This window comes from Salvelinus fontinalis, chromosome 5, assembly GCF_029448725.1.
Source record: "Salvelinus fontinalis isolate EN_2023a chromosome 5, ASM2944872v1, whole genome shotgun sequence".
Taxonomy (NCBI): Eukaryota; Metazoa; Chordata; class Actinopteri; order Salmoniformes; family Salmonidae; genus Salvelinus; species Salvelinus fontinalis.
Genome location: NC_074669.1, coordinates 50,792,171 through 50,807,122, shown reverse-complemented (window position 1 = coordinate 50,807,122; position 14,952 = coordinate 50,792,171). Strand labels below are relative to the sequence as shown.

General features: G+C 44.0%; 1 protein-coding gene across 1 annotated transcript in view; it reads left to right on the top strand.

Annotated features, from left to right (window-relative positions):
- The window catches only part of LOC129855793 (catenin alpha-2-like), a 515,406-nt gene that overhangs the window by 459,758 nt on the left and 40,696 nt on the right, over positions 1-14,952 (top strand). The window contains exon 11 of the mRNA XM_055923816.1: positions 11,363-11,514. Within this exon, the coding sequence (XP_055779791.1) occupies positions 11,363-11,514 (152 nt within the window). The remainder of the gene's footprint in view (positions 1-11,362; positions 11,515-14,952) is intronic.

Sequence of the window (14,952 nt, the reverse complement as noted above, 5' to 3'; positions counted from 1 at the left end):
TGTCTAGTTGACTGATGCCGTGTAAAAAATGGGAACATACAGTATATATCCTATATTCTATTTTCTTTATGTATTTTCCCTCATATGTACATTCTGCTCTGTACAAAGCTGTCATCAAGGCAGAGGGTGCCTACTTTGAAGAACCTTCAATATAAAAATATATTTTGATTTGTTTAACACTTTTTTGGTTACTACAGTACATGATTCTACATGTGTTACTTCATAGTTTTGATGTCATCACTATTATTCTACAATGTAGAAACAAAATAAGGAAAAACCCTTGCATGAGTAGGTGTGTCCAAACTTTTGACTGGTACTGTACGTTCTGCTGAAATGTGGGGAGGAAGAGAAGGAGAAAGGGAGAGGATGGAGAGAGGGGAGAGGTGGATGGGGAGAGGGAGAGGAGGGAGAGAAGAGAATGGGGAGAGGAGGATGGAGAGAAGGATAGAGAGAGGGGGATAGATACAGTTCACCAGGGATCAATAGAGGTGCTTTATGGTGCAGATCAGATGCGCATGGCGGCTTTTAACAAACACCACCGCCACTAAAACACAAGGAGGGGAGGAACAAGCAACAAAACAGCTCTCCATCAAAGAGAAATATAGTTAAGACGAATAAGACCCCGGTCAGAGTCAGTCTCAACCCCCCCTCGCCTTCTACATTTCAATTAGCAGCATCAATCGAGCATGCAACCGCAACCAAACCCCATGAAGGTTAATGTGCGACACGTCTCCTCCTTTGACTGAGCGGGCGTTAGCTAGCTAACGGGTTTGAACAGTTCAAAACTCGACATTACCATGTTTTTTTCCTTGCTCTTTTTTTTCTCTTCCTGAAAAAAAGGAGCGAGGCAGGCAGTTTATATTCATTTCACTGAGGGCAGGAGGGGGACAGGGAAAGAGTGGCTCCGACACGAGTGTGGTTTGACTCTCATTAGCCTGTAATAACCTCTGATAAGGGGAGAACACATCTTTATGAATTCATATCATTATTCATCCACTGTCTTTTTTTAGGCAGCCCCCAAAGTGACTTTGTGGGGCATGGTGGTACAGTATAGTATCTCCCAGACAGGTACGAATCCTGTTGGCCGGAGATGTGACCATGTGCTCTTCACTGTACTGAACTTTACTGTACTACTTTACTTACTGTACTATACTACTTTACTTACTGTACTATACTACTTTACTTACTGTACTGTAGTACTTTACTTACTTACTGTACTGTATTACCTTACTTACTATACTGTACTACTTTACTTACTGTACTGTTCTACTTTACTTACTATACTGTACTACTTTACTTACTATACTGTACTACTTTACTTACTGTACTACTTTACTTACTATACTGTACTACTTTACTTACTGTACTGTACTACTTTACTTGAATGCAATGTCTTGATTTACGCATCAATAACCATGATTCATATCTTTTTGCAATGTGATGCTTATACACTGATACAAGGCTCTACTGTGCAGCACTGCACTGTTCTGTTGTCACGTCCTGACCATAGAGAGTCCTTATTTTCTATGGTGGAGTAGGTCAGGGCATGACTGAGGGGTGTTCTAGTTATTATTTTCTATGTGGGGTTCTAGTTTAGTTTTTCTATGTTGGTGTTTGGTATGATTCCCAATTAGAGGCAGCTGGCTATCGTTGTCTCTAATTGGGGATCATATTTAAGTAGAATTTTTTCCACCTGTGTTTTATGGAATACTGTTTGAGTTAGTGCGCGTAGCACCTCTGTAGTCACGTTTCGTTGTTTGTTTTGTTCTTGCTTTATTGTTTTGTGCATTTCACTAAATAAAGATGTGGAACCCAGATCACGCTGCACGTTGGTCCCGAGTATGCTTCAAGCGATCGTGACATCTGATGTAGTGTTAATGAATTCAACATGGACGATTCATTTGAATCTAGTCAACACCGTGGAGTTAACGGAGAATGTATTGAAATGATTAGAATAAACATTCACAAACTCAGTTTCCAGTTGAACTGAGTTGACAGAACGGACACCAACCGACCCTGGTCTAGTGAATAGGCCACCTATCAACAGTTCCATAGTCACATTCATAAGGTAGGCCCAATGGCCAGGCTTCCTGGACAAAGATTAAGCCTAGTCCTGGATTAAATGGTACTTTCAATTGTGACTCTCCATAGACCATGATTTCTATTCCAGGACTAGGCTTAATCTTTGTCCAGGAAGCCTGTCCATAGATTCCTCTGTTTTATGTGTGTAAACAACAGGGCTAGCCTAGCCTAGCACAGTTGGCCCGATGGCACCGCGTGCGACTTGTTTAACGCTTGTTTATGACTTATCGCCTCTGCGGCGAGAGGCACTCGAGTAACGCTGATTGTCTCTTTCATTATCCCGGCAGAGGGGAAATAACCAGAGCAACAATGGATTTCCCACCCTGGTAAATGACTTGTAATGAGAAAGATGGAGGAGAGGAACGATGGAGGGATGGGGCTGCCAGGGTGAGGAAGGATGAATGGGGTCAGGTTTGATACATCTCTAGGGGTGGACTAGCCCCGTGCTACCGCACTGATCTCATGAGCTTGCATAAATAGTGAAACATGTTTATGTAACCTCGCAAGATCAGTGTGCTAGTACGAGGCTGGGGTCGGACCACCGATAATACCTTCCGCCTACATCTATTTGTTTATTCTTATTTTTTGTAGCCTTTTCTTCATCTTTTTACTTTCAAGGCTAAGAATAAATCAATGTTTGACCCGCTATCCTTAAAGACCCGCTTTGACCCGCTATCCTTAAGTGTAAGCACGCTAATTGCACAGTTGCTACTCTGCAGTATATCGTGATTTATTAATCACTCCGGGCTTAGCACGTTGACTCAAACTATTTGTGTTCATTTCCTGATTTCAAAGGATCTCACTCCCTGTCTAAAAACATACAAGGAAATAGAACCCGCCACGTATGGAGTCGTCAAGCTTTGGGCCACTAACCGAAAGTCGCAAGATCCCCGAGCCGGGCAAGGCGAAGAAATATGCAGTTCTGCCCTTGAGCAAGGCAGTTAACCCCCAACAACAACTGCTCTCTGGGGGGCTGATTAAGGAAGCGCCCCCGCACCTCTCTGATTCAGAGGGGTTGGGTTAAATGCTGAAGACATATTTCGGTTGAATGCATTCAGTTGCGCGCCTGACCAGGTATCCCCTTTCCCCTGTTCCACTGCAACACCAGGAATACATCCCAAATAGTAACATGTTCCTATGAAGTGCATTACTTTTGACAAAGTAGTTCGTTATGAAGTGAATAGGGACGTAAAGCAATTTGGCACGCAAGCCTGCTGTCATTGGAATGCCCGGTCCACCTGACAGTACACGTCCACTGCAGTGTGTGACTTCAACATGGAGGGAACACACAGACACGGCAACAGACTAATCTCACCTTTAGGTGCCACTGTGGCATGTTTTGGCCTGGGGCCTGCTCTGTCAGAGGCTAAATTGGTGCCTCCTGAAAGCTGGCGAAGAGATAGTGAGACGTGGAGGTGGAGGGGGGGGGGGGGGAGAGCAAAACAGATGACAATTGGAGGAGAGGAGAGAGAGAGAGAGAGGAGAGGGTGGAGTCAGAGGCGGAGGTGTGAACAGGTGGTGTCCTGGATTGCTATTGCCTGTGTAAACTGCAGCCAGGACTCTGGGGTGTGCTGTAGGACTGCCATCTAGTTAGAGTGTGCATCAGAGAGGCATGCGCAAGTGTGTGTGTGTGTGTGTGTGTGTGTGTGTGTGTGTGTGTGTGTGTGTGTGTGTGTGTGTGTGTGTGTGTGTGTGTGTGTGTGTGTGTGTGTGTGTGTGTGTATTCGTGCAAGCCTATTAATGTGTGCTCACCACTCAACGCCAGACTCTGTCACTCACCCCCACCCCCCTCTTCCTTAACAATGAACCCAGTCAGATGTATTGCTCGGGGTAGGTAGTACAGACAGTTGGGCTGGGCACACAGTCCATTCCAGATAAATCCTCGTCCTCAACTAAAATCCACTTTTTATGGTGAATCTCCAAAGAACAATTTCCAAGACTAGGCTTAATCTTTGTCCACGAAGCCAGGCTATAGATTCCTCTGTTCTGTGTGTGTAAACAACAGGGCAATCCTAGCCTAGCACAGCTGGCACCGATGGCACCATGTGTGACTTGTTTAATGCTTGTTTGTGACTTATTGCCTCGGCGGCGAGAGGCACTCGAGTAACGCTGATTGTCTCTTTCATTATCCCGGCAGAGGGGAAATAACCAGAGCAACAATGGATTTCCCACCCTGGTAAATGACTTGTAATGAGAAAGATGGAGGAGAGGAATGATGGAGGGATGGGGCTGCCAGGGTGAGGAAGGACGAATGGGGTCAGGTTTGATACATCTCTAGGGGTGGACTAGCCCTGTGCTACCGCACTGATCTCATGAGCTTGCATAAATGGTGAAACATGTTTATATAGTCGTGGCCAAAAGTTTTGAGAATGACACAAATATTAATTTTCACAAAGTCTGCTGCCTCAGTTTGTATGATGGAAATTTGCATATACTCCAGAATGTTATGAAGAGTGATCAGATGAATTGCAATTAATTGCAAAGTCCCTCTTTGCCATGCAAATGAACTGAATCCCCCAAAAACATTTGCACTGCATTTCAGCCCTGCCACAAAAGGACCAGCTGACATCATGTCAGTGATTCTCTCATTAACACAGGTGTGAGTGGTGACGAGGACAAGGCTGGAGATCACTCTGTCATGCTGATTGAGTTCGAATAACAGACTGGAAGCTTCAAAAGGAGGGTGGTACTTGGAATCATTGTTCTTCCTCTGTCAATCATGGTTACCTGCAAGGAAACACGTGCCGTCATCATTTCTTTGCACAAAAAGGGCTTCACAGGCAAGGAAATTGCTGCCAGTAAGATTGCACCTAAATCAACCATTTATCGGATCATCAAGAACTTCAAGGAGAGCGGTTCAATTGTTGTGAAGAAGGCTTCAGGGCGCCCAAGAAAGTCCAGCAAGTTGATTCAACTGCGGGATTGGGGCACCACCAGTACAGAGCTTGCTCAGGAATGGCAGCAGGCAGGTGTGAGTGCATCTGCACGCACAGTGAGGCGAAGACTTTTGTAGTGGCAGCAAAGTAGCCACTTCTCTCCAAGAAAAATAACAGGAACAGACTGATATTCTGCAAAAGGTACAGGGATTGGTCTGCTGAGGACTGGGGTAAAGTCATTTTCTCTGATGAATCCCCTTTCCGATTGTTTGGGGCATCCGGAAAAAAGCTTATCCGGAGAAGACAAGTTGAGCGCTACCATCAGTCCTGTGTCATGCCAACAGTAAAGCATCCTGAGACTATTCATGTGTGGGTTTGCTTCTCAGCCAATGGAGTGGGCTCACTCACAATTTTGCCTAAGAACACACCCATGAATAAAGAATGGTACCAACACTTCCTCCGAGAGCAACTTCTCCCAACCATCCAGGAACAGTTTGGTGACGAACACTGCCTTTTCCAGCATGATGGAGCACCTTGCCATAAGGCACATGTGATAACTAAGTGGCTCTGGGAACAAAACATCAATATTTTGGGTCCATGGCCAGGAAACTCCCCAGATCTAAATCCCATTGAGAACTTGTGGTCAATCCTCAAGAGGCGTGTGGACAAACAAAAACCCACAAATTCTGACAAACTCCAAGCATTGATTATGCAGGAATGGGCTGCCATCAGTCAGGATGTGGCCCAGAAGTTAATTGGCAGTATGCCAGGGCAGATTGCAGAGGTCTTGAAAAAGAAGGGTCAACACTGCAAATATTGACTCTTTGCATCAAATTCATGTGATTGTCAATAAAAGCCTTTGACACTTATGAAATGCTTGTTATTATATTTCAGTATTCCATAGTAACATCTGACCAAAATATCTAATGAAACTGAAGAAGCAAACTTTGTGGAAATTAATATTTGTGTCATTCTCAAAACTTTTGGCCACGACTGTATAACCTCGCAAGATCAGTGTGCTAGTACGAGGCTAGGGTTGGACAACAGATAATACCTTCCGCCTACATCTATTCTTCCAGCCACATCTAAAGTGGACTAATCTCCACTGTAGGTGGCACTGTGACCTGTTTTGGCCTTGGGCCTGCTCTGTCAGAGGCTAAATTGGTGCCTCCTGAAAGCTGGCGGAGAGATAGTGAGACGTGGAGGTGGAGGGGGAAAAGAAAAACGGATGAAAAATGGAGGAGAGAGAGAGAGGAGAGAGAGAGGAGAGGGTAGAGTCAGTGGCAGAGGACTGAACAGGTGGCGTCCTGGACTGCTGTTGCAATTTATGTAAACTAAAGCCAGGTGTGTGTGTGTGTGTCTGTGTGTGCCTGCGTATGTGTGTGTGTTCGTGTGGTGTGTGTGTTTGTTGTAGGACTACCAGTTAGAGTGTGTCCATCAGCTTCTGACCTGTCTGGCTGAGATCCTCCAGAGAGGAAGCCAAGTCTAGATGTGTCTGCGTGCGTCTGCATATTCATGCTTGCCTGTGCGTCTTCTTGCGTATGTGTTTGTGTGTGCCTTTGTGCCTATGCATCTCTGTGCGCTATTAACTCAATGCCAGAAGCTGTCACTCACCTCCCCTGTGACAGGCGTCAAATGGTCAAGCTGTCTAACCCGCTCTGCTTATCACAAGTGTCTCACCTTTGAACCCTGTCACTTATTGGCCCTTTGTCTTCCTCAACAGTGAACCCAGTTATATTCATAGTTTGGGGTAGTACAGGCAGTCGGGCTGGGCACACACACATGCCGCACCATGCGCAAACACACGCACGCACGCGCACACGCACGTACACACACACACACACACACACACACACACACACACAAGCAGACTGCTCAACTCCGTTAAGCTGAGCCATAGATTCCTGACAGACATTCTACTTTACACACACAGACCTGGGGATTGAGGCTTGTCCTTGAAGGAGGGGGGTTAAATCAATAGCCTCATGGGAAAGGGGTTATGTCTCTCTCGCTCTCTCGCCCTCTCCTCTCTCCTATCTTTCTGTCTGCTCTCTCTCTCTCTCTCCCCACCTGCATTTAAACAAATGTTATTTTTGAATCAGATTTTTTTTTTACTTGATCATTAAGATTTTGCCCAGAGAAGGTAGATATAAAGCTGATAAATGGCCTAGTGTTTAACAGCGTTGTGCCAATAACTGAAAGGTTCGAATCCCCGAGCCAACTAGGTGAAAAGTCTGTCGATGTGCCCTTAACCAAGGCACTTAACCTTAATTGCTCTGGATCAAAGAATCTACTTAATGACTCAAATGTAATAAATTCCCTGGTTTTCCAGAAATCTTGGTTGAATAATTCCAGATTTCCTGCTACTTCCATGCAGATTCTAGGAGTCCTCCAACTTCGATTTCGGTGGAATACCAGGGAATTTATGGAAATTGGATTTTCTCAATGTATGTCTAGAATATGGGAGAGTAATTACACACACACTAAAAGTCTTGTAATAATGTATTGAATGGCAGATAGGCCTATGTCAACTCTAACACAGGTTACTTTCACTGTTTTTTCCAACCAAAAGCAACTGATGGAATGACATTACTGTGGAGAGGACTGGAGAGTGTGATAGCTAAGTCAAGAATACTGTCAGCTAAGTCAAGAATCCTGTCAGCTGTGAGTGCCAATTCGCAGTACACAAGCTCCAAAATGGCCACCACGTTGCATCACCCTGCCCAGGTGTTTCCCACGCCACACAGGCAGTGGCTTGAAATGAGTCACTCTTTCTCTCTCAGTTCCATCAGTTGTTATGATGATGGGAAAGGGGGATTTTAGTATAAATGAGACACAGATGGCTAGCCAGAGGAGAGCAGAGGAGAGGTGGGGAGGGGAGAGAAGAGGAGAGCGGAGGAGAGGTGGGGAGGGGAGAGAAGAGAGCGGGTTAGAGAGGGAGGGAAAGAGAAGAGAAGGGAAGAGAGGAGAGAAGAGTGAGAAAGAGAGAGAGAAAGGTGGGGAGAAACTTCTTCAGCAGCAGTGGGTGGGTGGTATAGAATAAAAAGCTGACCTGTGTATTGGAGTAGGAATCAGCAGTATAGGATGTACAGCGAGGTGAGACAGTTTAGCTGAGGTTGGGGCAAACTAGATCGCCCAGAGAGAGACTCGTAGGCAGAAGTCTCAGCAGCAGCTAAATCAAAAAGAAGTGTGTGTGTGCGCGTGCGTGTACTTGCGTGCGTGCGTGTTTGTGATGGGGAGAGAACGGGGGGGGGGGGCTGGAGATACTTCCGGTCAGACTTGGCAATGCGCTCCCTCCCTCACTCCGTTTTCTCCCTCTGTTCCCTCCCTCCCTCCCTTCCATAAGGCGAAAACACAAATCACAGCGCCGGCTCCGGGTTTGAAGGTTAATGGCACTCTGCGATTGACGGCCTTTTTGGTTTGTTTGTGCGGAAGTCGGAAGTGTTTTTCTTCTTGCTATGAGGAGTCTATTATGTCACGACGCGAGCAGAGCTGTCCTCGTGTGATCTTGGGCCTTGAGGATGTCTTTGTTGGCTGCCTGTTGCGTTCTGCCACTTTGATTCCACTAAGCACTTTCACCGAATATTTAAGCATTCACTTCGTTCATTGTACTTTCATGACTTCTCTCTTGATTTATAGTTGGGCTTGGGAAGGGGGGAGAAAAACAAATCCATTCCAACGCGGTCACGTTTAATTCCCTTTATCATTTCTCAACCGGAATGAGTGAAATTGCTCCTTTACCATCAGCAACTTTCCTCATTAAGCGTCTCAGAGAACATTTAACTATTTCTATTTAAAAACCCTAGCCCTGCACAAATTTTCCCAATAGGCTATTTTACGCTAATCCAGTAAGTGGATTAAACTGAATTAAAAAAAGATTAATTTTAGAGGGAAAAAAAGGAAAACAGTTTTTGTAGCACCTTTTATGTTTGGTGTATAATAACCAGCCCCAGTGTTTTTAATACGTTTATGTGTATTTTTTTCGGATTTACCTTTCTGGCTTAAGCTTCTAATTGATTTTCGTCACTTCACGGTGAACAGAGAAGAGGGAGAGAGAGAGCTCTGAGGAGAATGACAATAATATCACACAGCATGTTTGTTGGGGGTTTAAGGGGCATATCCACTAGCACATAAAATCTTTGTTGTTGTCGTCGTTTTTCCCCCTCCCTCCCCTCATTCTCATTAGACGTGCTGCTGCTTCTTCTTCTTCGCCAGCCCAAATTCAACCTCCTCTCCAAATCCATCCCTCTTATTGTATTTGTTTCATCATGCCCCTCTGAATATTTGATATATACTTCAACAGCCGCTCAGAGAATATTATGTCATGTTTTTCTCTTTTCTTTATGCATCAGAAGGTTTTTTGCGAGTGCCTCTTGTCTTGTTGTACTGACCCCCTTTTCTCCTCTGAAATGAGACGACGGCTCAGTGTAGACAGATAATGAGTACAAGCTGTAGACTGAGGTGCTTGCTGCTGAATCTGAAATTGTGAAGGCGGCACGACATAAGTCGAGTGAATATCTACGCGGATTGGATACTGTGTGTCTGAGTGCGTGCGTGCGTGTGTGCGCGTGCGTGTGTCCCTAGTGTCCACTTGACAGTGAAACGGGAACTGGCCGGCTCTACTCGTGGCTCAATTCAATAACACAAGACTGGGTCAAACAAGGTCATGTCAGTCCACCTAAATATTGTCTTGTTCTCTCAGTTTGTTCTCAGTCAGGTGGTTTAACCGTGACCCATTGATTCAGATGTTATTGCTCAGGCAGAACCACAGCGTTAAAACAATTATTAAAGGCCCAGTGCTGGCGAAAACATGCCTTACCTGTGTTTTATATATGTTTCCACACTATATGAGGTTGAAAAAAACACTGTGAAATTGTGAAAATTATGATAATGACCTTTTAGTTTAAGAGCTGTTTGAAAAGCCTGTTTTGGTGAGATGGAGTTTTGGCCTGCCTGGTGACATCGCGAGGTGGTAAATTAGTTAATAGACCAATAGGAAAGAGAGTTCCAAACCTTTATGCCAATAAGAGCTAGTTTTCCGTTTTCCCATCCCCACTCAGATCATTTCCAGACAGTCCTAGCAAAACTATTGCTGGTGAAACTGCTCTTTGCCAAGAAGCTATTTTAGTTTATTTTTGACCATTTTAATTCAAAACATCACAGTAAGGTACTGAATTGTTACCCAGAAAGGATTTGATATTGAGATAAAAATGGCTGCATTGGACCTTTAAACATTGCCTGCATCAGATCATCACGATTCGTCTGAAGGTGATTATGTAGCTGTCCCACTCAACATAAATATATTCGGCACGATTGCCCTGGCGTTTATTCAAATTCAACACCCCTCCTGTGAACGCACAAAGAACATACAGATGCTCCGTTGGCGACGCTTGCCAAACTAATATTCCCGCTAAATGCCAGCCATTGTTTTTGTCGGAGATCGCAACTTTTTGTTTTGCAGGCTTTTGTTTTGGCAATGATTTTTCAGTCCCTCATCAGCAACCTGTTAACTTGAGTGGCTGTCAACCAGAGCTAGCACATTAGCATGCTAGCACTGACTGATTAATAGGTGAATGGCTGCCAATCAAAGCTAGCACATTAGCATCCTAGCACTCACGCGGTGATAGATGACAGACAGCCGCTCTCCCGGTAGTGTAGCCAAGGTGAAACGGCTAATTGGCGTGCGAAGGGCACTCGGGCGCCCCATCCCTGTGGTACCAGATTTCTGGTGACATCTCGTCTTTTTCTCGAGAGGCTACATTGACAGAGGCTGGGACCCCCGCTTCAGAAGATGTATTTGACACGCAGAGTGTGTGTCCTTGGTTTGAGAATAGAACACCCACACATTGTCTTACATAGACACACACACGTCTCTTTCGGTATTCCACCTCTCTCAAACCAATGTGCTCGACCCCCCCCGGGGGAAAGATACACTTTTGAGGGATGTTTTTTCAGACATTTCTCTTGTTTTTCACCTTTGTTTATCCTTATCTCTCTCTCTCTCTCTCTGTCTCTGTCTCTGTCTCTGTCTCTGTCTCTGTCTCTGTCTCTGTCTCTGTCTCTGTCTCTGTCTCTGTCTCTGTCTCTCTCTCTCTCTCTCTCTCTCTCTCTCTCTCTCTCTCTCTCTCTCTCTCTCTCTCTCTCTCTCTCTCTCTCTCTCTCTCTCTCTCTCTCTCTCTCTCTCTCTCTCTCTCTCTCTCTCTCTCTCTCTGTCTCTCTGTCTCTCTGTCTCTCTGTCTCTGTCTGTTTCTCACACTTTCTCATGCTTTAGCAGGACGTGTTGCCTAAAATATAAATATAAATTAAGTGAGTGCACCTGAGTCAAGTAAGTTCTGGTCGCCATTCTTATTGTTATCTCTTTTTTCTCTCCCTTTCCCTCCCTCTCTCTCCCTCCCTTCTTCCAGTCATGCCCCGTTTCGCTGAACAAGTGGAGGTGGCCATCGAGGCACTGAGCACAAACCCCCCGCAGACCTTCGAGGAGAACGAGTTCATCGACGCGTCCCGCCTGGTCTACGACGGTGTGCGTGACATCCGGAAAGCCGTTCTTATGATCAGGGTGGGTCCACTTCCTCATTTCCTCCTCTCACGCTTCTCAAAGCATGCTGGGAACAGACTCCGTACATAATTACACAGGCTATTCCCATTTTAGTACACTACTTTTGACCAGGGCCCATAAAAAGTAGTGCGCTATATAGGAACACGGGTGCCATTTGAGACACACTCTTTTTCTGTCATTGACATCAATGCATGACCAAGTGTACATAAGGATTCGCACCTATAGCTGCCGAAATATCAATTTTCAACAACAAAAAGCTCCAATTCCAAGAATGTGTCCTGCGTGAGGTCACATGAAGTGTCCATTTTCCCAAGATGAAACGCAAACAATCTCCCTGATTTGATGTTAGCGAGTAAGAAATTAAATTACATGGAAATTAAATTACAAAGAACTTCACGGTTCATAAGAAATCAAATCAAATCAAATTGTTTTGGTCACATACACATGGTTAGCAGATGTTATTGCGAGTGTAGCGAATTGTTATGCTTCTAGTTCCGACAATGCAGCACTATCTGGGGCGGCAGGTAGCCTAGTGTTTTTAGCATTGGGCCGGTAACCGAAAGGTTGCTGGATCGAATCCCCGAGCTGACAAATAAAAAATCTATTGTTCTGCCTGAACAAGGCGGTTAACCCACTATTACCCGGTAGGCTGTCATTGTAAATAAGAACTTGTTCTTAACTGACTTGCCTGGTAAAATAAAGGTAACATGTAATCTAACAATTCCACAACAACTACCTAATACACACAAATCTAAATAATGGATTAAGAATATGAACATATAAATATATGGATGAGAAAGCATAGGCAAGATGCAATAGATGGTATAAAATAGAGTATATACATATGAGGTGAGTAATGCAAGATATGTAAACATTATTAAAGTGACTAGTGATCCATTTATTGAAGTGGAAAATGATTTCAAGTCTGTTTCTAGGCTGCAGCCTCTCTGTGTTAGTTATGGATGTTTAACTGATGGCCTTGAGACAGAAGCTGTTTTTCCTGTCTCTCGGTCCCAGCTTTGATGCATATAACATAACACTTTAGGGCTGGTTGGAACAGGCCAACTCAGTGGCCTTGTGGTTACAGTATCCACCCTGAGATTGGAAGGTTGAAGGTTCAATCCCTGGTTGAGTCATACTGATGCCTCTCTGCTTGGCACTCAGCGTTACGGACATGGATTGGGGGTAAGACCCTGAGATAGACTAGCTTCCTGTCCAGGGGGATGCTACAAATTTTTTTAATTAGGCTGCTACCCTATGGGCTGTTCTGGCTCTGACAAGACTTGTTTACTTGTAACGTAAGACTAGTTCCAGGCTAGACTTTTGTATCGATGTTACAACAAAGCCTATTACAAAGTAATTTTGTAGACTCAGCCACACACACTGTATCCACTATGGTAGGCCTACTAGATGTTGTTTGTGTAGTGTTTTATCTCTTTTCACCCCCCCCCCCCCCACCCCCTTCTCCCAATACCACCATGCAAATTCGTGTGCAACTTTGCACTGCTGGAAAGTTTCCCAGTGCAGTTGCGAGAGAAATCAAATTACGGGGAAATAATTTGACGTTGGTAAATAATGTAAAACAGGGGCTTTGAAAGGGCCGAGACCGACCCACCAGCCTCATAATATATTTCCAAGTTCAATTACTTTTGGAGGCTTGGTGGACTATGTATGACTTTGGTGGACTATCTTCTCGTCATTGTGTAGCCTAACTTCCGTAATGCAATGTGAAGCCTTTCATATGAAACGTCTGAAGGATTTTTTTGTGGTGTGTTTTTTTTTGCTCCCGTGTAAGCTGGTGTATATGGATTTCTTTAGAAAATTATTTCTTTAGAATCTGCTGGCAGGGCCTCGTTGTACCCTACAACGGCAATGGATTATGGGGGCAATTCTCCATGGTGTTCATTTCAGAAGTTGAGTATGGTCGGGTGTGTGTGTGTGTGTAGAGGGTTGATTAAATAGCATTCCACACACGCACAAACGCTCACACACACACACACACACACACACACACACACACACACACACACACACACACACACAAACACTCAAACACACACGTAGACACGTCCGCATACATCTGCTATATGTCCACTCCAGAAAATGGAACGTGCCACGCAATTCAACTGAAACAAGGCTTCAATGTTCACGCTCATTTCCACACACAAAGGGAGCACATATCCATTCTTCTGGGAACAAAGGGGAAATAATTAGCCTGCAGGAGATACAAGCAGTCAAACCCCATCCCAAATGGCACCCCATTCCTTTTTATAGTGCACTACTTTTGATCAGGGCTCATAGTGTTCTGGTCAAAAGTCGTGCGCTTTATAGGGAATAGGCTGCCATCAAATAAAATACAATTGTATTCATCGCATGCTTTGTACACAACAGGTGTGGACTAAGAGTGACATGCTTACTCATGGCCTCTTCCCAACAATGTAGAGGAAAAACCTAAATAGAGAAATAATAGAAAAGTACAACAGGTAATAATAGATACACAATGAGTAACGATCGGTCATAGGAAACGATGGTGAAAGCACAATGTCCAAAAAGCTCAGATCAGCACAGAAACACACACTGAATAGCAGAACTGGTCAGGAGCTCATTAACCTTTTATGGCTGCAGGCCGGTGTCGGGCTCAATATGACAACAGCCCGTCCAAGTGTAGGGCGCGAAATTCAAAATATATTTTTTAGAAATATTTAACTTTCATACATTAACAAGTCCAATACAGCAAATGAAAGATAAACATCTTGTGAATCCAGCCAACATGTCCGATTTTTAAAAATGTTTTACAGCGAAAACACCACGTATATTTATGTTAGCTCACCACCAAATACAAAAAAGCACAGACATTTTCCACAGCACAGGTAGCATGCACAAAACCAACCAAACTAACCAAGAACCAACCAAACTAACCAAGAAACAACTTCATCAGATGAGTCTTATAACATGTTATACAATAAATCTATGTTTTGTTCGAAAAATGTGCATATTTGAGGTATAATTCATAGTTTTACATTGCAGCTACAATCGTAAATAGCACCGAAGCAGCTAGAACAATTACAGAGACCAAATTGAAATACCTAAATACTCATCATAAAACATTTATGAAAAATACATGGTGTACAGCAAATGAAAGACAAACATCTTGTGAATCCAGCCAATATTTCCGATTCTTTAAGTGTTTTACAGCGAAAACACAATATAGCATTATATTAGCTTACTACAATAGCCAACCACACAGCTACATTGATTCAAGGCAACAGTAGCGATAGCGACAAAACCAGCAAAAAATATTAATTATTTCACTAACCTTCATAACCTTCATCAGATGACAGTCCTATAACATCATATTACACAATACATATATGGTTTGTTCGAAAATGTGCATATTTAGAGCTGAAATCCGTGGTTATACATTGTGAAAACTTAGCA